The sequence below is a fragment of the Cyprinodon variegatus genome, unplaced genomic scaffold (assembly GCF_000732505.1).
Source record: "Cyprinodon variegatus isolate N-32 unplaced genomic scaffold, C_variegatus-1.0 Scaffold16, whole genome shotgun sequence".
Classification (NCBI taxonomy): Eukaryota; Metazoa; Chordata; class Actinopteri; order Cyprinodontiformes; family Cyprinodontidae; genus Cyprinodon; species Cyprinodon variegatus.
This window is the reverse complement of record NW_015150469.1, coordinates 1466376-1491055: the sequence shown is the minus strand read 5'-3', so window position 1 is coordinate 1491055 and position 24680 is coordinate 1466376. Positions and strand designations below refer to the sequence as shown.

At 40.2% G+C, this 24680-nt stretch overlaps 1 protein-coding gene across 6 annotated transcripts in view; it reads right to left on the bottom strand.

Moving 5' to 3' along the window:
* Window positions 1–271: 271 nt before the first annotated feature.
* fmnl3 (formin like 3) overlaps window positions 272–24680 on the bottom strand; it is a 44987-nt gene continuing 20578 nt past the window's right edge. For 2 of the 6 annotated variants that reach the window (XM_015386158.1, XM_015386189.1), the window contains 25 exons: window positions 22585–22668; window positions 22401–22481; window positions 21529–21605; window positions 18100–18183; window positions 17573–17719; window positions 15128–15236; window positions 14878–14954; window positions 14548–14641; window positions 12059–12133; window positions 11726–11836; window positions 11482–11631; window positions 10825–10926; window positions 10282–10633; window positions 9824–9913; window positions 9611–9735; window positions 8513–8715; window positions 8129–8432; window positions 7960–8040; window positions 7727–7856; window positions 7497–7657; window positions 7233–7334; window positions 5692–5784; window positions 5464–5587; window positions 4026–4140; window positions 272–1499 (listed from right to left, as the gene is read on the bottom strand). In XM_015386158.1, coding sequence (XP_015241644.1) covers window positions 4049–4140; window positions 5464–5587; window positions 5692–5784; window positions 7233–7334; window positions 7497–7657; window positions 7727–7856; window positions 7960–8040; window positions 8129–8432; window positions 8513–8715; window positions 9611–9735; window positions 9824–9913; window positions 10282–10633; window positions 10825–10926; window positions 11482–11631; window positions 11726–11836; window positions 12059–12133; window positions 14548–14641; window positions 14878–14954; window positions 15128–15236; window positions 17573–17719; window positions 18100–18183; window positions 21529–21605; window positions 22401–22481; window positions 22585–22668 — 3048 coding nt within the window. In that variant the 3' untranslated portion in view covers window positions 272–1499; window positions 4026–4048. Of the gene's footprint in view, window positions 1500–3455; window positions 3501–4016; window positions 4141–5463; window positions 5588–5691; window positions 5785–7232; window positions 7335–7496; window positions 7658–7726; window positions 7857–7959; window positions 8041–8128; window positions 8433–8512; window positions 8716–9610; window positions 9736–9823; window positions 9914–10281; window positions 10634–10824; window positions 10927–11481; window positions 11632–11725; window positions 11837–12058; window positions 12134–14547; window positions 14642–14877; window positions 14955–15127; window positions 15237–17572; window positions 17720–18099; window positions 18184–21528; window positions 21606–22400; window positions 22482–22584; window positions 22669–24680 lie in introns of all 6 variants that reach the window. The other 4 variants (XM_015386167.1, XM_015386182.1, XM_015386174.1 and 1 more) reach the window with 4 other exon arrangements.

The following is a 24680-nucleotide window of genomic DNA, read 5'->3' as shown; positions in this document are numbered from 1 at the left end:
TTCTGTTGCTACAATGAGTTTAATTGAGTCCAAAGTATTCTACAATGTGATTTTAAAGCATACCATGCTTAAACCCCCTAAAGAAAGCAAAGGAAACAAATTAAATCAATAATGAAATTGGGCTGAAGGTCACTGTTAAAGAAACCTAAGCTTTCTAAACATAGATGGAGAACCACAGACTTATTCTTTCCATGAGATGCTGCACTTATACAGTAAAACAAGCGAAAAGTTCCCTTTTTAACAATTTAGATCATATACTTAATAGAACACCTTTAGTAACCAGAGCTTTCTACATTGAAAATACTTTTTTAAATCTTGATTATTTACACTATCTGATAAACTGAATTTGGACTTTCACTAGCTATAAGCCACAATCAGCATATCTATCAAGAATGAACACAAAATGATATCCCTTGTGCAATGAATCACTAAATTTCATATTTTGAATTGACAACTATATATAGAATAAACTAAATTACTGAGATGCACCTTATGTCAGACACCTTCAACATCATGTGCACATTTGGAGACCTCCTGATAGATGAATCACTTCCAAAATGCCACTCAAAGTGGAGCAGGAAGTCTAGTCAAGATACATGCGATTAACATTCAATTTTCTTTCTTTTACAACTTCTTGGATAAGACCCCCCCACCCCTTTTACTTGACAGTTAATATAAATTACCTTCTGTGTGTTGTGTCCAAAAAAAAAAAAAGCCTGTTTTTCGGCTACCATATTGTCAGCATTATAAGGTTGCAGGCAACACCATGCTGTGTAAAAAAAAAAAAAGTAAAACTTTTGAAAAATTATGGCTGATTGAGAATAACACTGTTTACACAAAAGGCACTTCTTAAAGATATATCTTGAGACATTTTGGTTTGACTAGCTTCATCTAGAAGAATCAGGAAAAATATTCCTCTTGAATACAATCTGCATAAACATTCCTCAAATTGAGTCTCGATTGCATGTGTTAAGACTTGGCAAAACTCTAATAAATAGTCCACTAGAGTCTGATTATGACACGTCGTTTAGGAGGATTGTTCTGCAGATGGAGCCGTTGGGCGACGCCTCCCAGTCTCAGTCCTACGGCGACTGCAGCCATGTAAGGAACGTCCACCAGTCAAACTGAAGACTGGGCTCACCTGTGCCACAGTTTGCCTTCAAGCTGGTCTGACTCGGCGCCAGCACAGCAGGGAGAGTTAAAGAGGAAGCATCTTTACTGTGCTTTGTTAATGATGCCTGCTCGCTGAAAGTGGCTGTTAAGGAGGACCTCCATAAATAAATAAATTATTCAGCCAAAACAAGAGCTCTGCCTTGTTTCCTCCCTTTGGAGTCTTTTTTTTTTTTTCCGATATGCAACCTCAGGGTTTGAAAGGGACCACTGGGACACAGGGAGAAGTGTTACAAAGGGAAGAGGGACTGGCAGGTAAGTGGTTTAGGGTCTCTTCCAACCGCTCCGGATCAAGGCGTCAGCTCGCAGGAAGGGCTGGTTTCGAAGATCTGTGAGTAGGTGAGGAAACAGGGGTGAGAGACAGGGAGGAGACACACTGGTTAGATGACTAGGAGCTCAGTCTCCTCTCAGGCTGCCTCTTTGTTTTTAAGCAACAAGTGCAACAAGACAAACTCAGCGTTCATTTTATTAAATCAACCTGAGGAGCAGTTATCTCTCTTAATTTGCCCACTCAGCTTAGTTAAAATAATAATAATAAAAAAGCCTAAAAGAACCCAGTCCTCAAAAACTATCATGGTAAAACATCCTTTCTAGATCAGGTTTTCTAATAAAATGCCAGCTGAGTCTTTGGCTCATCATAGTTCAGTAAAAAACATACAGAATGCCTCACACAAGTATTCCTATCTCTATTGAGTTCTCACACGAACAACTTTAATGTAGATCACTGGGATATGAATATAACAAGTGGAATAAAAACGGTACAAGCTTTTCAAACCTGTTTGCATCCCAACGGCATGATGCTGCCACCACCATACTTCACAGATAATGAAGTAATTAGTAAAGACTAGCTATTAAAAGAATAAGGGAGAAAGAGACCATGTAAAACAAAAAAAAAAAACCAATAATAATATAATAACATATTTGTTGCTTAAAATGTTTCAAAAATAGTCTGCCTTCCACAGTTCATAAGCAACGATAGAATTCTAGGCTCACTGGTTGCACTTGTCCTGCTAATCTTTTCAGTCAGGGTCTCTGCACCATGATTTACATAAACCAAAACCTTTGTGTGAGCAGACCCTAACTTCCATGCCATTCGTCTAATAAAGTCTGACAGGCTGTTAACAAGTTAAACAAAAAACTATAAGAGAGCATACAGCCCGCTAAACATTAACTCACTTAGCATTAGTTGCAGCAGAGTAACTGGAGGCAACAGGTGGAGGAGGAGGATCTAACCCACTTAGATGTCTTACTTTCTGCAAGCTGCGCATACAAAAAAAACCTTAAGTATTCGACTGGAAAAGGTTTCTCCTTGTTTTTAATCCTTTATATTCTATACATAGTGGCACAGATGCCATGAGGAATTTTTTTTTACAGAAAAAACTTTATTGGTTGTATTTTTATGCTGCAAAAAGCTTAATGCTAGGATTCAGTAAAAAAAAAAAAAAAATGGGGATATGGTTCTAGACTGGTCTTGAGAAAAAAAAAAAAAAAGATTTACTCCACTAACTTAAGTCACTTCAGAAAATCTTTGGTTTCACTAATGTTTGTAGGGTATCAGGGTAACGGGGATACACGTGCAGGCTGTAGTTTGTGGTTGTGATGTGATAAAAGTTTCAAGGAATAGGAATACTTATGTGAGGCACAAAAACACCAAATAAGAGCATAAATATATAAAAATTTAACAGTAGATGAAAGATTCCCATAACCTTGTATTCCGTCTACATGAAAAAAGAGAAATTCAAGGCTTTGGGGATGCAGATATAGCAACACTTTAACATTACAGTGATCAACAAGCTCTTTAGTTGGTCAACTAACTTGCAAAACAGCATTTATGCCAATAATCATTTTAACCAGACTGTTATTAAGTTATGATGTATTTCTACCATCTTGAGCCTGCTGACCAAACAGCTGTTGAGCACGCTGCAGACAGTTAGCAAAGACAAACATGGCGGACATGGTAACACCAGACAACATGCAACACATTTTAGAAAGGGATCGGGATGATCTTCGGCGGACATTTAAATGGAAAGTAACACGGGAACTTCCTCTCAGAAGGGGAACGTCACTTAACGGTTAGGGCATTACTTCTTGTTCATATACCTTTACCTTGCTTTAGAAATAATTGTAGTTTCGTTTTTCAACTGTGGTAAAAGAAATTTTAGTGCTGCAAAGCTTTTTTTTTGGTTTGTCTGAAGCACTAGCTGAAGCAGCTGACATGACTTGCAGCAGCACACAGGAGCCTGAGGGCCAAGCAGGCCAGATACGAGCCAGGCTACCTTCCTTACCCGCTCTTTAGGAGTGGGAAATACTGTCATTAATCTTCTTTTCAGCTGGAAATGGGGTGGAAAAACCAGCAGTGGTTGAAGAGGGGAAAAAAATGAAAAAGAGTCACAAGTTAGCCAGAAAACCAAACACCAAACAAGTTAGTTTCACTGGATAAAACCGGCGTTATAGCCAAACCTCTTTGTTTGATTCTGGATTACTTGAAAGAGCTTAAAAAAAGCAATCTGCGCCATGCAGGTTGTATAAATGCTTACTTGCATTGTTGAAAGTATTGTAAGTGAGTCAACATGTTTTTTTTTTTCATTTCTCAGACATAAAAAAAAAAACAACAAAAAATAAGGTTTTGAGCAGCTGCTTTTTCTCAAATCCAGGCCAAGAGGTTTGGCTGCCTATCATCACCGAATGCCTGACAGAAGCCGTCTCAAAGATAAACCAAAAAAAAACTCAATCAGCCGAGGAGAGACGGCCCAAGTTAGTTAAGAAGGTTGGTTTTTGTTGTTGGAGGTGGGGGACAGGGATCATGCTGCATGCACAGTGGGGTTAAGAGTCATACGGGGAGACACCTGGACAACCTTGGCATTAGAGACAGGGAGGGCTAGCAGTTGGCGTCGTCACAGAGGTTGGCTTCACAGAAGAACCGTGAGCCGCGTTTAGCAGTGCGGGCGGTGAAGGGCACGCTCTTCAGTACTGGGGGGGAGGGGCAGGGAGAGGAAGAGAAAAACACATCACACCTAAAACACTGACACGGCTTTAACCCTGGGGGGAAAAACTGACTTGATATTATTTAGAGGACCTGATAAACCTGCAATAATAAATACCGTATGTAAACTACTTAAATACGTTTTAAGGGAAAAACAGGATAAAAATTCAGATTTTTAGTTGGGTAAGGACACACGGAGCATGTCCTTGAATGTACTCATGACACACCGCAGTATCACCGAGTTCTAATTAAAAGTTTTAACCAAAGAACATAAAATAGGTTGACTTCTTCTATTTAAAACCAAAAAGAAACGACTATTTTCTACTGAGGGTATATGTCAAAACAGGCCGTTTATAAAAGCTTAAATATGATGTTGAATTAAAACGGTCTAATAATTACAAGTGAAACAAGGCTTTTCTGGCTGAAAATAATACTTTTTTTTTCTTGCTTGCTTTCTTTTCTAAGGGGTATCTAGAAAGCAGGAAGTTTGGAATCCAAAACATTTAGCAATCACAAGGTTACTACATTTATGCATTGCGGGATATTTCCCTAACTTCTATTAGCTTTGTATGTGAATCAAACTGTTTCCTATAAGCCAATTAATCGCTTTTCTTAATGGAAAGGTCCAGCATCCTTCTTTCAGCCAGCTGACCATCAGTGCAGAGGAACAGCAGGGATTTGTTAGCATAACATAGTTAGTTAATGCTCAATGCAACTGCAGAAACTTCAATCACCTGATTATTTTTCCTGCTTATTCTTAAATTGGATTAAACCATAGCAGCAGTGCAATGCTGAAACATTTTAGTCCTTTAAAAACAATTTGAAACTTGCTTCAGATCAATGACCAGCCACTGGCCGGTGATTAAAAGCTGTTACAGCTCTACAAGTGTTACTACATCATAAAGGTTCATCTTTATGCAGCGTTTATGCAACTTACATTTGAGTGCTTGTTTATGGATTATAGCGTAAACATATTTTGCACAAGCAGGCGTATCCGTGTGTATTTACAGGAACAGTTGCGGAAATCCAACTGACTTTAAACATGTTTCCTAATTTCTAGCATAACTGGCATCAAACTGCGACATGAAGGCAGCTCTGATGCTGTACGCTTCATAGCTGGCTGGACGGTAAGTTATGAAGCAGCCATTAAGGGCTGCTGTGCTCCAGATGGGCTGGCGTCTGCAATATATAGCACAAGGTGCACTTCAAAGGAGCTGAGCAGTCGATGACCACAGTCATCCTCAGCCTGGGGACACTGGGGCCGCTGCCGATGCCCACGTGGGGCCCTTTAATGGTTCTTTCTGGCCCACCTGTGATGATGTCCTCGATGGTGCCGTCTTTGCCTTCGTACACCGGTCGATGGTCTTTGGCTTGCCGCTTTCGCAGCTCTGCAATCAGCTCCTGCTGCTGATGCCTCTTCTTCTGGGCCTGGACCTGCATCAGCAGAGAGGATGTGTGTTTTTTGGCATTCAGCAGGTTCTTTATTTAGCAGTGGGTAAACATTGCCGAGGTTTCAGTCAGCTCTGATTGGGCTGTACCTTGGGGTCATGCTGTTTGGCCTCCTGAGCCAGTAACTTTTCTCTCATGGCTTCCTCCTGCTTTTTCTTCAGTTCATTTTCTTCCACTGCATCCTGTTGAGAAGGGGGAAAAATGAACTACAGCTCTGATCTAAGTCAACAGACTAGCGGGGCCCATTTTAGCACACTAAACAGGTTCAGAATGCCAACATAAACAGGAAACCCGTGTATCTAAAATCTTTTCAAAACAAAACCTAAATAACTGCAGAGACTGTACTCAGGGAAGCAGATGGGATCCTTTTCCTTTTTTTTTCTGATTAAATCAGTGGTTTTTTCCTTTCTACAAATCATCCAAAACATAACATCCCGAATGTTTAAAAAAATACATAAATGAAAATGTAAGAATAACCTACAAATAAAACAAAACTAAAATCCAGTCTGTGCATCTGTGGGAACACAAGATCACAAGCACAGCAGAACCCTTTCCTGCAACTTGTCTGTGGGCAGAGCACAGTAATTTGGACCAATCAGTGGCCCACATATGCAGCCATGGGTGGGTGAAAACACTCAGCAGACACAGTGAAGTTATTAGAAGGATGTAACCTCTGCAATGGTGTACCGCCTAACCTTCTGCGAACACTTAAAGGGAGCTGCAAAGTCATTTACATTCCTTAAAATAATCATGTTTAAAAGAAAAGGTGTTATAAATATGATACCCATTAATAAAACACCTTCACAAGTCGCAGCACCATTTCTGTCTGGGAAGGCCTAAAAGTTTGTTAAATAGCATTCAAGACAAATCTGCATAAAGAAGATAAAGCTAAATATGGACCAATACAGGGATAAGCTGCTTTGCTTTAGTATTAACAGATCGGAAGACAAATTTATGCAAAACTTTTCCGATGCTTATATGTGAAATATTATCACGTCACTGTCATGCAGCACTTTGTGTTGGACAACACTAGATCCCAATAAAATATACTTTAGTAGCTAAATTTAGGCTTGAAGGAGCTCAGAGGATTTTGCTACTTTGTCCCATAGAACCATTTTCTCAAAAACAAATAAGAAATCTGGAGTTTTTTAATAACAACATAGAATTTTCTTCATTTATTTCTAGGAATCTGATTTAGCCTTGATTATTCACCACGACTAACATAGAAGTATTATTGGTGTTGCCTTGTGTTGGATGTTCAGGACCGACTGTCAAACTCTCTGCTTGAACTCAGACATGTGCCCCCTGTCTTGTACATTTCCTTAAGCAGATCCCATAAATCGAGTCCCAGAACAATCCCAGGATGTGTGCTGCGTGGCGGGGTCTGGGCGCGGCTGTCCGGGGTAAAAAGCTCAGAGGTTGGGGGGGCAGTCTAAACACCACAGCTGCAACTATGAAGTCAGGCCCAGCTAGTCTTTCCTGTTATTTGCCTTCAGACTACACGCCACGTCCTGTGGCACTAAAAGGCCTCCAAACTCTGCTCCTCTCCGCTTTGAGGCGGGGCTTAAAACAAACCAGGGAACTTCCCAGAAGGCCCATAGAGAAGGCTGCACCATGTCAGCATCCTCACCTTGTAGGCCTTGATGAAACGCACAAATACAGGGAAGAACACAGAGGGTGGAGTTGTCTTGGCGCTCTCTCCGAAGTAGCTCACCACACTGTTGAAGGCTTCCTGGAATTGAGCGGGAGGAGAGTGGAAGCACAGTTTATAAACACTGTTGAGTCAGGATTACGTACAAGAAGCAAAAGAGCCGAAAGAGGACTAAATATGTACTTTGGACTTATTTTTATCATCTTTTCTGGATAGCTAGTTGGAAATTGAGGGAGTCTGTACCTCTGCTGTCTTGGCGTCCCTCTGCAGCTTGTCCAGCTGCGGATCGCTGGCCTGGACAAAACCTTTCAGCACCGGATGATCATGCATGCTGCATTCTCTCCGGATCAGCTCCATACCTTTGCCCAGCTCTCGAACATCAAGCAGCACGTTTTCCAGAGACACTGCACACAGTCAGGATGGGTCAGCAACACTTTTTCCCATCAACTGAGAAATATTTAAAGCGTACTAACCCGCTGCAGCTTTATCCACAAAGTGCAATTCATTGTAGAAGTTGGCCAGTTCAGGGTACTTCTCCTTCACGATGAGAGCGATGTAGTGGAGCAGAGTCATTTTCCTGTCTGTGGACTTTGTGTCCAGCAGCTGCACCACAAAAAAACAATAAAAATAAGCAGGATGATGACGTCATCAACAAAACACTACAAAACAACGAACCATTGACTGCATGTGCTTGTTTCCGACTTACCAGATCAAGACTTTGTAGTTTAAAGCCATAAACACTGCCTCGTTTACTGCTGTTCATGTAGTTTCCCAAAGCTAAGATGATCTAAAAGGCAAACAAAATGATCCGTTTTTATTTTTTTAGCCAAACAAAATGCGATCCTAACCCAAGCAGCCTCAGAAACCCTTTCCACCTCGAGCATCCTCTTCAGCTTGGGCGATGATTTCACCGAGCCTGAAGCAGCAATTATGGCGTTGAGCTGTGGAGTGAGCATCCCAATGCTGTCTGCGAAGTTCCCCACAAAGGTGATGATGTTCATTCTCTGGGTGAGACGCTCGATCTTGCTGAACAGCAACATGAAGCGGTCCTCCTCCGCCAGCTGGTCAAGGGGACGCCGCTCGCGCTCATACTGACGGAACACCTTCACCTCCGCCTCGGTGGGCAGGAAGCGCATCAGGCACTCAACAAAGTCCACAGGCAGAGCCTTGAGGTCAAACCTGTGAAGAAACATGACACTCATCTGAAATCTGCTCATTGAATAACAACTGCTCTTGTTTAACTTATAAGAGATGCATACTTCTCTATTGCTTTGCAGATCTCCTCTGTGGTTTTGTTGGCTTTTCGCAGCGTGATTGCTAAGTTTTTAGACCGATTGGCATCAAGGAGGGTCACTTTATTCACCGCCTTTTGCGCCACTTTGCTCTTTGTACAGGAAAGATCCACTACAGGACCCTGGGCTCTGGTCTTGAACAACTCCTCGAACTTTTCCAGATCCAGCTCCTGTAGATAAAACAATCATTACCATTTGGTTCTGAACAGAAGGGAAATATTCAGCCTTTTTTACTTTCACAAATGATGCTGGCCATATTTAGTATATGCAATACATTTGTAAAAAGCTCTAAAATATATCAATCTTTTATTGCAGAAGCATAATCTCAGACTGAAAATTTGGAAGATATAAGCAGTCTTTAGAAAGCACTAGTGGCCAAATAACCAGTTCCTGTCACCATTTTTCAAAATAAGTATAACTGAACCATTTTTAAAGCAAACAACATGGTTTTCTGATCAATTCCATAGAGATATAAAGAAAAAAAACAGGATATTAAACTGAATCAGAAATGAAGTAATAACAGAAGTGTCAACATTTACCTCTTAAAAGTTGCCCTTCTTTGCCAAAAGTACTGGGTCACCCCTCTGAATTACTGAATTTAGTTGCTTCAGTCATTTACACGTATATAAAAACTAGGATTAAGGCATATGGACTGTGTCTACAGGCTCTTAGAGAGTGGGACAATCACAGGAACCCACTGTGGTCCAGCATGGTACCATGATAGGATGTCAGCTGTGCAGTAAATTCATTTATGAAATGTCGTCATAAGTAACCTTTTCATTGTGTAAAATCAAATCACAGCAGAGTCAGCGGATGCTGAGAAGCATACCGGTAGTATGAAGAGCTCGGCTATTTTCTGCAGAGTGTACGGCTACAGATCTTCAACCCTAATGTGGGCTCGATAACAGCTTATAGTGAATTTCCTTACAGATGTTTAATGGCTGAGCAGCTGTATCCAAGACTAACTTAAAGTGTAACAAAAAGCTGCTGGAGGATCGAAAAAAAATGCAACCAGGAGGTTCAAAAGAACCAAAATGTAACGGAGCTCTCCTCTGCTGGATGTACCTCCAGCACTCGCTCATCATCGATCTCATTGAAGACCGTGCCATTAATCTGGTTGGGCTTCAGGGCCGTCCAGTTGAATACGGGCAGGCGGAACTTTGTCTTAATGGGCTTCTTGATTCTGATAGCTGCGGAGGGTTTAAATACACAATCAAAATCAAATTAGGCTGAGGAGGATTAAGCCGTCCAAGAAAAAGAACATTAGAATGATCTCACCTGATAGACCCAGGCTAAGGATGACGGAGGGAGACGCATCTGGCAGAGGAGGAGGAAGTGGAGGAGGAGGAGGTGGTGGTGCTGTTAAAGCTGTGATTAAAATATAAACAAATAAAATGACATTTAAGCTAGGTTTACACATTTATAACCTTTCTGTTTAATGTAAAAAGATAGTTTTACTCCAAATAAACTATGATCTAGTAAAGTAATTCAAAGAGCTGAGTGGAGCCTTTCTGCCCACAAAGGAAGCAGTTTTAGCTTCCCTTTCCTGTCTGGTTTAGCTAAGCAGTGCTGTGACCCATCACCTTGCTCCAGCATGAAAGAGTAAAGATCANAGCAGTGCTGTGACCCATCACCTTGCTCCAGCATGAAAGAGTAAAGAACAAAAAAGAAAAAAAAAGTCAACTTTCACATGCAGGTGTCAGCAGAAACAAACCCTCTGATTCATGATGTATCACCTGAGGGAGGGGGAGGAGGAGGCGGTGGGGGTGGTGGAGGAGGCGGTGGAGCTTCACTTGCTGGTGGTAAGCTGGTATCTAGTCCTCCAGGTTCCGTCAGCCCAGCTGTCGAACTCAGCATCAGCTGCCCAACATTACCCAAAGGGATTCCGATCCCACTGCCTCCACCGCCGACACCCAGCGGCTCAATTGAGATGTCGCCGTCAGGTTTCTTGTGCAAACGGATGGTGCCCTGCTGCTCCAGCTCCAGGAGCCGCCGTTCGATGTTGACCTGCCTCTGGAAGGCAGCATCCTTCTCCTTGATCATCCTCCTCAGGGTGTTGACCTGGGTGCTGGTCGACTCGTACGTCTCCTGAGCAGCCACCAGGGGGTAGTAAAGAGCACATTATGGCAACCCTACCAGCTTATAGAAACATCCTATTTACTTTTGACTCAATTTTTCTTTATCAAAACTTATTTTAAACAGATATTTGTTGAAACAGGGAAAAGAACCATTAAAATAAGTAAAAGGAAATAAATTGCATCAAAGGAACAAACACGTACACGTATTGCTTGAAGGTCTTTATCTTTCTGGAATAGAAGCTTCTCCAAATCTGCCACTTTCATCATTGTTTCATTCTCCACTTCAAGCAGCTTTTCAGTCACCTGAGAAGACAAGATGGAGATAGCAACAGAGTAATGAGAGCACTCCTTTACCACCTCCTCCTCCTCCTTTACGCTCATACATCATCAATAAGAAATGAGTTGTGGCCAGTTGGATAATGCAGCATTAACATGACACAGCTATTAGTTTGATTTTGATCACATTACACGTGCTGCTCGGGAATTCACCAAGAATCTTCACTCTGATCCTCCCCCATCATTCCCGACCCTTGAGAGCAGCGTTTGTTATGAAATTCCTCAAATGATGTCAGGGCTGCCTACGACCTTTTCCCTGTGAAGGAGGCCTTTAGCGAAGCAGCGTGGGATTGGAAAAAAATATGAACACAGCGGCGCGGCGAGGACAATAATAACATTGTTCCTCACACACTATTTTCCAGCGTTCCCCCACCCAATTATTATCCCCAACCAGTTGTGAAAAGCAAACACGGAGTAGATTTCTAATTACCAGATAGAGACGGCCAAGTTAAACAGGCACGACACTCTCACAGATGGGCATCTACAGCAGCACTGGTGGTCCAGACTGGGTGGTGCACTTACATGGGACAGGTGCTCCTCCAGCTCCTCCACCTTCTCCAGCGCTGCATTTTTTGTTTCTGCATCTTCCAGGAGGCCACCCACGTCAAACACGTTATCCAGGTAGGCCTGGATCTGCACTGACAGCTTATCGCTCTCCGTGTGCTTCGATTTCTGAAATTAGAGCGACCGATTAAGGCTAAGTGACGCTGTATACACTCTTGGTGCGATTCAAAATATTTTGACTAGGGAATAATTATTTCCTCACCTCCAGGAAATCATCCAGTCCAAGCTTGGTGAATTCAAACTGCAAATGGACTCTGAAGTTCATGTCCTCAACTGAATGGACCACGATGTTGATGAACTGCATGCACGCAACCTAGACCACAGATGCAAACAGACCAAGAGTTCATTATACCATGTGGTGTGATCTGTATCTGCATAATAACACCAAACCCATGGAGTCTTGCATTTACACCTGCCTCTAAAACGGGTTTCATTTTGTGCAGAGATGCGGGAAAAAACCCAACTAGAAAAATCCAAACCTTTTGCTCCACTTGAACAAAATTAACACCTACGGATAGTACACGGGCCGTCTTACCATGAAGTCGATGTTCCCCTCTTCACTGCGAAAGTAATCCATCAATCTCTCAAAGCGTTGCTTCTCCTTACAGACCTGGAAAAGGAGTGTACAGCAATGCAGAATTTTTATAAATTGCATCTCAGCTTTAGATGGGAAATTTGTCTTTCAAAAACATTTCTCCTTTGGTCCTGGCATTATTTATCATATTAGAGCTAACATGTGGCTAACAGTAATAATGCTTTCAGTAATAAACATCAATCCTGTTGAAGTTGGGTATTACACACACTGGCCTTTAGGTTACCATTAGCATTTGTTTTCATATCAATCATCTTAGGTATCAACCTTATATTGCCAATATGCAAAGTTTTCCCTGTTACTACTAAAAATAAACCTAAAAATAATCTATTATGCTAAGGGGATTATAATAGGGAAGTAAGGGGAGTGTTGGCCTAGTGGGTTAGAGAAGTGCGCTTGTGCTCTGAGAAGGTTGCAAGTACCCGGTTTGATCCCCACAGCCTGCACTCTGTGTTCCCTGAGCAAAACCCTTAACCCTTGATTGCCACCCGGGTGCCACACGATGGCAGTCCACTGCTCCCCAAGGGGATGGGTCAAAATGCAAATTTGAATTTCCCCATTGTAGGACAATAAAGGGATTTACATTTACATAAAGCTGGGTATTGGGTTATATCAGCCAATAAGCTAGCTTTAGCTATCAATAACTATCACATATTATGCTATAGTTGGGCACTATGCTCACATTAGCCATGATGCTGCCATCAGTGTCTCCCACTGCATGAAGCTGTTGCAGAGCTGAAGGGCTCCTTCAATGACAGACTGCTGCATTCTAAATGCATAAAGCAGTGTAATCGCAAATCCTTCTTCCCAGCAGCTGTTAAATTTCATAACCATCATTGTTCAAAATTAACCCCATGTTTTTACATTGCTTGTGCATAAATGGTTTCTCTACATTCCTGTAATAAGTATGTTAATTTTCATCATGTATAAAATACACACCCAATATCCCATTTTTTAAAATCATCCTACTTAATTGCACACTTCCTAAGTAGGCCATTTTTAATACCCAAGCACTTTCTCATATTGTTAATTTGGCTTTAATGTAGAATCTCTCATTAAAATTTTTTAATGATATTTACCCTGGTGTGTATCTGCATGCTATCATTTACATTTCCCTTTGCTGCTGAGAAACCTGATGTTCCCACTGTTGGAAAATAAAGGTTATTTCTGTTCTGATCTATATAATTGATATGTTGATTTAAATAAAATACCTGGTCTATTACCTACAAGTTCGGTGTTATTGTTAACCTTGTCAATATGCAGGGATTACAGCGCTGCTATTGATAACAGACATGATATATTAAGATATTTGATTACACTCATATTAGCTTATACGTTGCAAACAGCTTATTAGTAAACAGTAGACAACACTAAAAATGTTAATGTTTTTAAACTGTTAAGGTGAAATTTAAATATTTTCTATTTCTTTTTTTCTTTTTTTACAGAAAACAAATTGAGAAAGCCTTGAATTTCTGTTAAATTCACAGCTCTTGGTCTGGAACTGAATTTTATCTAAGACTGTCTCCTTTTATAATAGTTTCACTTTGCAAAATAGCTCCACAGGACATTAATTTGGGGAGTTGATTAGCTCCCTAAGGCTTATGCCTGCGTGGTAATTGTCCTGCTTTAGAGTTCTGAGAAGCTAAGCTAGTTTTCCAGGGTCCACCACTTCCCACAAGGAGCAGATCCTTATCACTCCTTAAACCTGACTCACACCTGGCGTCTGAAGGAGACTAATAACCACAGAGGTTTACAGACAATCTCAGCAGATGAACTTCAATCCATTTGTGATCCTATCCCCATATGCAAAGATGTACTTGTGGGAATTAAAGCAATTTACTGAATTTGATATTTCTTAGCATGATATAAATGAAAGAGTTACAGCTTCAAACTGTGGTATAAGCAGTGGTACTTGTGCTGAACAGTGTCCATTGTTTATTATTCAGAGGATATTTTAGAGTTATCTGTTAGAAAGGTGGATTCAAACAAATAAGGTTTATTAAAGGTGATTTATCCAATTTATTGCATGTTTGATTTTCTCAGAGAATGTTTAAAAATACAAAATTGTCAGTACTGCTTGTCTATGGGATTTAGTCGGATACAAAAATTATCTTCTGTGTTTTTTGTTTTATTTTACTACAGCTGCAACTAAATTTATATGCCATATTATATTATTTTTAAATAAACTTAAACCTTTTCCATTCAGATGTCTGACTTCTAAATTTATTCTAAACTCACAGTTGAACATTTCAAATACACTATCTTTTAACGACATTGCACAAAAAAGATTAATCACCTCATGTTTTAACATGTTTTTTTTTAACACTCTGTGAAGGTGGTGATAATTATTGAAAAGCATAAGGCCAATGACTTGTATCTAAATGCACACGTGTTCAAATGGCTAAAAAAAAAAAGAATCAAATGTTGGGCACCTCTTTGAAGTTGTCAAAAGCTGAAAGGATGATTTCATGACCTCCTCGGACAAGACAGACAGCAGCGAGGAGCTCGAGGACCAATGCTTTTGTCCTAGAAGAGCAGGAGAATCTCATCAGTACAAGATGTTCAAATCTGGAACTGGAATGTTTAGCTTTTCAGGCAATTTTCACCACTAATCTGTCTTTTGTAAACATCCCTTTTACAGCCTGCATATATGCCTCTGATCCTTAACTTCAAGAAGTTGAGCCCCCATGGAGAATAAAGAAACATATTGGATGAGCTAGCTGAATATCTGGCTAAGGGGACGGCCGTCCTCAGGTTCTTACCGTGGGTTCTTATTGTTCAAGCTGAGAGCTATTTCATTGACAGCATGTGCGTGAGACATGACCATATTGAAGCCATACTGCATGAAGAGAGAGAGAGAGAGAGAGAGTCAGACAGTGAACAGGATGTGGTAAGAAAAAAAAACCCTTCATATTCTGCACTTGACAGCACAGGAAACACATCATCTAATCTGTGTCAGACTGCACCACACAGGACTCTGTAAAGTCAAATGCAGGTGCAACTGCTCAATACCTGATAGTTCATGATTGCCCTCAAGCACATGATGCACACATGCACATCGTCTTTTTGGCTTACGAGCCGCGAGTTCTTGATGGTTTTGCTGTTTGAAAGTGTTCCATAGCTGCAACAGATGGAGTAAAGTTAAAACAAGTTCAAACCTTCCAGTGATTTATTCATGATATATTCATGTATATCTGCTGTTTATTTGCCTCCAGCATGACGTTACTACAGCGTCTCAGACAAAGCGAAAAAAATAGCAGAAGACAGACTCTTTTTTTTTTTTTTGAGGTTGCATATGCATATTAGGAAAGGTTTGGTTTCCTTTCTGCTGCCAGGTGATTAAAGTTTGAGCTTACAAACAGCTGTTATGTAAATGCACTTTAAAGTACACGTTTCCCAGACCGTTTCTAAAAAGTTTTCACTGAAAACATTTATTCATTAAGGCCAAAATACATAAAGGTGCAGCTCAGAGGTTTAGGATTTAAACAAAAAAGGTAAATTATTCAAATAATTCAGTTCAAAAAGTGAAGCAGACACTGCCTATAACTGGAATCATTCTAAAAATACTTCAAAATTGAATTTTTATTTATGGAGTTAGAAAACATTAAACACACTATTTAAAAAAAGTGGGGATCAAAAAAGGAAAAGAGTTTAGGTGCAAAGATGCCGTCTGCTGAAGGATAAGTTAATGTATTGTGAAATATACGTACACACTAAACAACTGGTTATGGCTCCTTTTGCATCAACTGCTGCATCAATGCCATGGAAGTGGTTAGAGTGTGGTTCTGATGAGCTGTAATTGAAGCCCAGTTTGTTTTGACTGCAGCCTTCAGCTCATCTGCATTGTTCTTAAGTTTATAATTAGTTCTTATACAATTCAAAGATTTTCTTTGGGGTTTAGATCAGTAGAGCCTACCTGCCATCTAAGCACCCTCGCCCTGTGGCGACCAAAGCAGGTATTGGTACTTTAAAACCATGATCTCCATGAGGAATGTCAGAAGAGGGAAGCATGAGGTCCTTTAAAATCTGCTGCTACATAACTGTTTACTGTAGACATTGATTAAACAAAGTGGGCAAAAGCCAGCAGATAAACACGTCAACCTAAAGCTGTTTCTGGATTCCTCTCCTGACTCTTCAGCCTTGATTGTAACCAATTTGTTCTCGTATTTTTCACCTGGAAAAAGGACTTTGGATCACGTACTTGGAGTTGGGTTATTAGTGATACTTTGATATTGTTATTTTTTTTGCTTCATCTAGATGAAATTCCAAACATATTATAGAAAATGATATGGGCTTGAACGTCTTGCAAGTGCAAAATAAAAAATAAAATAAAAAAAAACATGAATGCATTAAATAAAAAATAAAAAACAAACATCTAACCCCTATAGGGTTTCTGCACTGTCCCCCGTTACTACAATCCAGCACTATTCACTTCTCCTAAACTCTTATGACTGGGAAAAAGCTTTGATGTTTTCTGCAGTTCAGGAGTGGTTGGATAAAATGTGACATTCGTAGCCCCTGTGTGAGATCTGTCTGCAGGTAGAGGATCTCTAAGAGCTTACTAAGCTTAGCTTACCTAGTCTAGCTTATCCATTTCCATAAAATGCATTCTCTAAGCTATTATCACTGTTCTTTATGCCCCATTTTTTACTTCCACTCAACTTCCCATGACTATGTTTAAATGCATTTCTTAGTGGTTCAGCCACCATGTAGTGATTGTCAGAGATTGTCTGCCTACATCTAAAAAAAGCCAACAGACTTTTGCATGATTGGCCATTAAAAGACTGGAGAAGAACTACTGTGTTTAAAACATTGTTCTCCTTTTGGACATATTAAAAAAGATCTAGGTTTCCCCAACTGTAAGCCATATACATCAGCATAAATAACAATACTTTTATAAATTTTTGTAAATGAATTTGTATATCAGTTTCACCCTTTTAACTGAATTGATGAATTAAAATTACACTTATTCACTGAGACACTTGTTTTATAAATATTTCTATTAAAATAATGTGTAAATAGGCTACAGTTAATGGATATTTACAAGAAAATCATCAAACTTATTTGAATTTTGAATATATCGTTTAATCCCCCGTAACTTTTAATACTTCTTTAATTCCCCTGTATGCTGCAGTTATAGGGAGAACTGCCAGACATATGCAGCTGCTAACAGCTGGCTCTCATCTGTAGAAAGAAAGGATGCACATCTGGCTGGATGAGCCACTAACAATGAGAGACACAAAGTGCTAAAGGTCAAAGACACTCAGCTTCTAAGTTTGATTGAGTTTATGCATAATAGACCAAGAAAGAGCTAAACTAATCCCATTAATTATCAAAGCAGACTTTTAAAGAGACATCAGCCCAGAGGCTTGCATGCTAATTCATGTTTAAAGCATTCACAGATAGAGCACAGATAGCCAATAAGAGGGAGAGCTAAAAGCAGGGGGAGTTACGTACCGCAGGACAGACTGATGGGCAGAGCGCACCAGGGTGTTGCAGAAGGGTTGGGCGCCCATATGGTGCAGATCCTCTATGGACCTGCTCCATGATTTAGCTTTGTCCAAGAAGCCATCCTCCCCATTTTCCAGCCCCTCAAAATCCAACCTGGGCCACGCACATACAGACAGAGAAAGCCGACAACAGAAGCACAGGGAAGGAGATGAGGGATGAGGGAGGTTAGGTCAGCAAGACAGCTTGGTAGAAAGCCAGGCGTTATCAGGAGAACTGGAGGACGGGAAGCTCAGCACGGAGATTCGGGCTCATTTTACGCAACATGTAGCTCCAAGCTAAACCATGTAGCAGCTCTACAGATTTACATTCACTGTGCAACAAGGCATTTAAACAGAACTAAAAGAAACAATTTCCTGATGCACAGGCAGAGTTCCCACAAGCACTACAGGACGCAGCAGCTGGATCCACGGCCCATCCCAGTTCCTCAGGAAAGATTATGGACAGGAGAGGTGTGAAGGTGAGGGTGTACTCACATGACAGCACATTGGGCGAAGGAGAGGTACTCAACCAGGACATCGAGACCTCTGTTCTCATCATTGAGGAACTCCCTGACCCACCTGTGTAAACAGAAAGGGGTTACCAAACCAGGAGCACACCCTGGAGTTCATTACAGAAATATAAAAGTAGAAAGGAAAAAAACAATTCAATTAGTGTTAAATTGATTATCCAGGAAATACATAAAAAAAAAGAAACGGCAAAAGGTTGGAGGCAGAACAAAAATAATGCAGGAGATGAAAACAATTCATCTTAATAAAGAAATGGAAAATATTTGTAATGAGAGGCTATTCAAAAGCACATGGCACTAAAACGGCTCGGTACAAGATTAATGAATGGAGTAATGGAAAACATGCGTGCCGTCACTACGGCATAAACAGGCGGATGTATGCAATCATGATAACTGACGATAAATTGCATATGCTAACAGATTCAGATGATTGCAAGCATGCAAATACTTCATCAGTTTGATACTGGATATATTATGTCCAAATGTGATAAGTAATAAAAGAGTAAACATAGGGTTCAAGGGCAGTTATTGCTACTAAAACAGATTTTAAACTAAGAGGTGGATTCAATATTTATTACAGCTTTATATGATAGATTATCATAAATTAGCACCTAATTGTGAAAGTAAAGAAAAAGGACAAATAAACTAATCAGACTATATTGTGTATTTTCTCTCATTCACTATACTTTGATTTCCACGTACTATTAAATCTACTGCCTCTAAATGTCGCCTGGTTACTAAACAGAGTCAACCTGTGTGTCATTTAATATTAGTGTAAATTGCAGACTGTTTTGTAAAAGCTTCACTTCTAATATAGCAACAAAAGGCATCATGGAGACCAAAGAACACAGCGGTTCAAAACAGAATCAGATTATAAAACACTTCCCCAGCCTTCAACACTATAATGTAATAACAAGCAGGAAAGAGCACCAATATATAGTAGTCCACCTAAATGAAAAAGAAAATGAAAATGAAAAGGCTGGGAAAGTAGAAGTAGCCAAGAGGCCCATGGAAATTCAGATGGAGTTGCATCTGAGACTCGTGGTAAGAAAACACGGAGGTGGTGGTAGCATCTTGTGGGCAAGGACAGGAAACCTGATCAGACTTGATAGAAGGAAGAAGGAGCTAAACACAGCAAGAGAGAAGTTTCTTTAGTCTCCAATAGATGGAGGAAGTTAAAAAGATGTTTAGCTTCCACCAAAAAAAATCGACTTAAAACACAGAAGGGTTAAAAACAGAATGTTTTGGAAGAAAGAATATCCATGTGTTAGACGGATCCAGTCAGAATCCACACCTTAATCCCATCAAGAATCTGTGGTGGGATTATAAGAAAAAAAAAGCACGCTAACACATCATATTTGTCCACTCAGATAAGAAAAGGGATGTAAAAACATTCTGACTCCAGTTGAACTTTGGGTTTGATGTAAAAAAGTGAGAAGGATCCAGGGTTATGTATACTTTGGCTAGATTCTGTAAATCACAATAGCTGTTGTTTAATAACCCTGCATGTTGATGGCAAATAAATAGGCCCCAAGATAATCCCTAATGTTCATGAATTATATATAATCATTTTTTTTTTTTTAAGCAAGTTCATGGGAATCATCATAAGACGACCAATGGATTTATTATTCTTTGCCGCAGTCGGACTACATGGCTGTAAACATTATAATACAACAACAGCTTGTAGTGTTTCAAGATTTGCAGTTATAATCTAACATGGTGTTCTGTTTTAAAAGGAAAATAGGAAATCATACTATTAACCAGACAAGCATCTAAATAACCAATATAAGGCACTTTTATATGCTTCAGTAATTCTATTTTATTGGACTTTTATTCTTCTACATAGAGCTTATCCATGGAGCATTTTCTATAAATTTTTTCAGTTTTAATTCTTGGTTTAAGGTGTGATTCCAGTCGTGTCTTACATACAGTAAATGTAATATAACCTTCTCGGTAAGTAAAAAAAGAAAAAGGAAAGTCTTGACTGCAAATGAGGTGATTTTTTTTTGCCTTTTCCAACACAAATCTGCAGCATCAAAGGAAATAAAAAGTTTTCAAATGTTCCCTTTGCAATGTTTTTTTTTTGTTTTGTTTGTTTCTTTCCTTTAGTTATTGTTTCAATAATAGATCTGAACCTTATGTTTACAAGCTGTCATGTCAAATATAACATGGTGCCTTTTTTTCATCTATAAACTGTTAAAGTATTTTCCCTGTTTGACATTAAAAAAGTTGGGGGGGAAAAACTCAGTGGAAACAAAACGCTTTGGATTTCTTTCAAGTTCTGTCTTCCAGGGAGAGAACCCACTCTAAACAAAGGAATTCCCATTGCACCCAGAGAAAGAATGTGGAGGGCATATGGCAGGGAAGTGGGCTCAGGTCGAAGCCCTGACACTCCACAGTGTTTAGTCTACCTCCCCCGCAGAAACCCCTTGCAGCTCCTCCCCATTTCATCAGGAAACTCCATGGGGGTAAGATTGGGGTAAAAGGTTCTTAAAATAGTCCCCAAATGCTGGTTATGATTACCGGCTGCTAGTCGTCCGATGGATAAGTCAGACTGGAAACCAATAAAGACCTTCAGATGAAGCGGAGGAAAGGAGAGAGAAAAGGAAAGAGAGGTGAGCAGAGAAACAGAAGAAAAAGACAGGCAAAGATCATCAGCTTATTGTCCCCACCTCCATATCCCTTCCAGCCTGGGACCCCCTCACACTTTCCTGCACATCTGTCCAACTAGTTGCCAGTTCTGATTGTCTTGGCAAAGTTAGTACTAACACGCAGCAGGGCCGCAGGGATTCACTCACATACACAGACATCCAGAATAAACCAACATCTGTTATTCTCTGGTCTGCCCACATAGGTCCTCAGATAATATTTCTCTTTGTTGCTTTTTATGCTTCTTTAGGAAGCTTAGAAATGCATTAAATTTCATTTTAACATTTTTATAGAGTGAGAATCAGTTAAAAAAAATAAATCACTGTATTTTAAATCACCTTGTTACACGTGAAATGGTGTAAAAGTTTGATTTCAATGCATGAAATGCAGTCAGAAAAGTCTCTTTGTGTTTTTCAGTGGGTCCAGCTATCCCATGGTCAGCCTGGCTTCCTGTCCTTCTGGCGTACACAACAAAGCTTCCTGCTTAACAGTTAGGAGGAGCGGACAAGGCATCACAATGGCTACCATCTGGGCATTATAAGGAGCGGCTCCATGAAGCATCGCTGCAGAGCTTGGCAAGTTAGAACAATAAGTGTTGATCTGGACACTAAAGCTCTGGGACCCTGCAGCAGCCCACAAAGGAACAGTCTTTACAAAACAAAAACAATAAAATCCCCCCCCCCTCCTTAGGGCTTTGTGCAGCAGTAAATACAGCTGTGCAGTTCATCAGAAGATAAGAGCCGATTACCCAATGTGGTTGGTCCGCAGTGATATCTCCAGCTCTCTCAGGACTTTTGTAGATTCCTGCACACGCCGCCGAAATTTCTGAAAACATGACGAAAACCATTAGCTGCAGATTCATCATCATGACAAACTGTTATTAAAAGGGTACTGAGAGATTACACACTGCTTGAAGATAATACGCCCCTGATGCTGCACATCACTGCATTCATCTCCCATAACAAAATCCAGTCTACAGCGCTAGACAGTATTCAGAACTATCACAGACAAATACAAACTTCTATATTTTGGGGTTTTATGAGCTGGATCAGCCTAAAATATTGCATAATTTTGAAGTGGAAGGATACATAGTGCTTTTTCTTTCAGGATTGCCCAGTACTTACCTCCCTCCCTCCCTCCCTCCCTCCATCCATCCATCCATCCATTATCATCAGAGCAGTTTCCTTAAGCATGGTGCTAACCAGTACCATCAATGAAACCAAACTACAGGTTTGGGTTTATTTACTAATTAGGTGACCTCTAAAAGCAGCAGGGTGCCCTAGATTAGATTTATTTCAATAAGGGCCTATAGACAAATAAAAATGCATGCCAGTTGTATCTTTATACATTAATTTTAATTAATTTTTCTTTTTTTCTGCACAATTGTGTATTATTTTATGTTTATAATTCCAATAAAATGATAATGAAAGAGGTTAATGATTGTGGTGATAACTTGTCATGTGTTAAATGGCTAGAAAAGCCTTATCATCCAAATAAACCCGTACACATTTATACAACAAACAAATAGTACTTTCTAGTTTTAGTTTTTTTTTTTTTTCAGATTTACTAAGAATCCGTCGCCCTCCCCCTTCAGAAAACCACTCGCTATGATGTTCCCACCTTTCGTGTGACTCCTGGGTCTAAGTATCCTCTGAGCTTCTGGATGTAGGTGTGAGGGGGGTTCTTCACTTGAAACCTCTCCTAAAAACACAGCAGGGCATTGGAATGTGAGTTGATGCAAACAGAGTTGTATAGGCAGGAGAATCCAGAATCAGGGCAGGTTTATGACTCAAAATGAATTCACCTGATCGCAGATCAGATCCCACTTCTTTTCGTTATCGTATTGCCTGAGCAGCCGAGCTTTGTCTGGAGGAAGATTCATGGAGTTCTGTAGAAATACATAAATAAAATTTTAGCATTAATTTCATTCACAAAAAAAGAAAGTTTACTTTTCCCCCATTTTATCTATTTATAGAGTTGCTGCAGGAGCCTGTGGCGCCAGCAGCAGTACACAGCACAGAATCTTGGACCGTGACCTCAGTTCCTGTGTTGACTTTCTGCATCCTGTTGCAGGAGATGATCCACATCTCCTCCAGCCTCAGTCTCGCTTTGTTTTTCACCACAACATGCTGCTATCAGGATTAATGCAAGATCCGTTATCTAAACCAACTATGAAAAAACCGCAGGAGATGTCCTGAGGCAGCTTGTTGACTGGGATCAAATTAAAACTTAATTGCTTCAATTTCTGTTCCTAGACCACACAGTTTAAGCAGTTTACGTCCACATGACAACTATGGAGGAAAAAACACACACACAGACACAGAAACTGTATGACAGAAGCTTTTGACTAATTGCTTCCTTTTGAGCCAAATGCTTGTAAACAAGGACAGACGGGGAAATCTTAAAAATGAGGAAATGCAACAATAGAAGGGAGCTTTGCCAGTGTCTGAAACGGACCATATCAGCAGTTCTTTTGAAGAAAAATGTTTAGAAATGTATTTTCTTCTTCTGTACAGGGAACCTTCATTCAGCTGCAGAGAAAAAGGAAAATCCACAAACGTCCTGTCGGCGTGACCTCTTAACCTGCAGCTATAATTCAGTCTGCAGATTAGAAGGCGCAACTCTCTGCTGCGTTCACCCAGCTCACTCCAGATGTGACGCTCAGTGGATCGATAAAAAAAGTTACATTTACAGCTACGACTGCTGCGTCACTAAGACAGAGCATCAATGCATCACTTGTTTTAAAATTAGTTTTCTAGACAGTTGCTCATCATCCCATCAGTGAAACATGGGTAATTTTGTTTGTCTGGGGATGGAAGTTAACCCAAACTAGGGCGTGGTTCTGCGGTTAAAGACCCAATATCTACACATTTTCAGGAGAATAGATTTGGATCACTAGTTTCTAAAAATATGCAGCAACGAAAATGTGTGAGAAAGCTTCAAGGGCCTACAACTGGGCGGAACGCTGTGCCAAGATGTTGAATATTTTGACTGGACTTTAGGCCTCATGCAGAAGAGGAGGGGAAGCGACATGCATACCAGATGTTCAGAATTACAGCAGGAATGTGTCCTGTTTATAGTTGTAGTTTATGGCAGTAAACTTTCTCTCTTGTCTGACCCGCCAGGCACCCTTCCCTCCTCATGCTTCTCTAGGGAGAAATTTTACCTTCGGCAGTCTTTGAGGAGGAATTTACTCACAGCAAAGGAGTAGTATCTGGATATTTCTTGGATTGCATTGCTTCCCCACAGTCTTAAATATAAAGCAATGCTTTGTTCATAATCATCATTTGATAACTTTTCCAGAATTCACTTCGATGTTTCCTTCCAGCTATTTTTTTTATTTTAATAGATTGGGTTGCGGGGGTGACGGGTCAAGGAGGGATTTAAAACCCAGACATACCTTCCCCCAGCAACACTCATTAGCTCCTTCTAGACTTACCTTAAAGGTTTCAAGGCCAGAAGGGAAATTTATTGTTCCTCTGCTCCAGTTTGTTATTGAAGGAGAGAAGCAGTAGCTTTACTCTGAGCTCCTCATCTTTAAGGCTGATATCAGCTGGCCTAGAGAGGAAGCTCCTCTACTGCTCTGATCTGGGATCTCCTTCCTTCTGTCATGATCTTCACTCATTGGTCAGATTAAAAGTATATTTTAAAAACAACTTTTATCACATATAAAGGCTTAAAGAAACATCAGTCTGGGTCAATCTATATAACTAGTTCCCTGAATGGAGTTACAGAAAGAAATTAACTTTTCAAAAATAAATATTTACTGTAGGCCTCCCTGAGCATGTGTGGGTTCTCTCCGGGTACTCCGGCTTCCTCCCAAGGTCCGAAAACATGACTGTTAGGTTAACTGGCTTCTCTAGATTCTCCTTAGGTGTGAGTGTGTGCGTGAATGGTTGT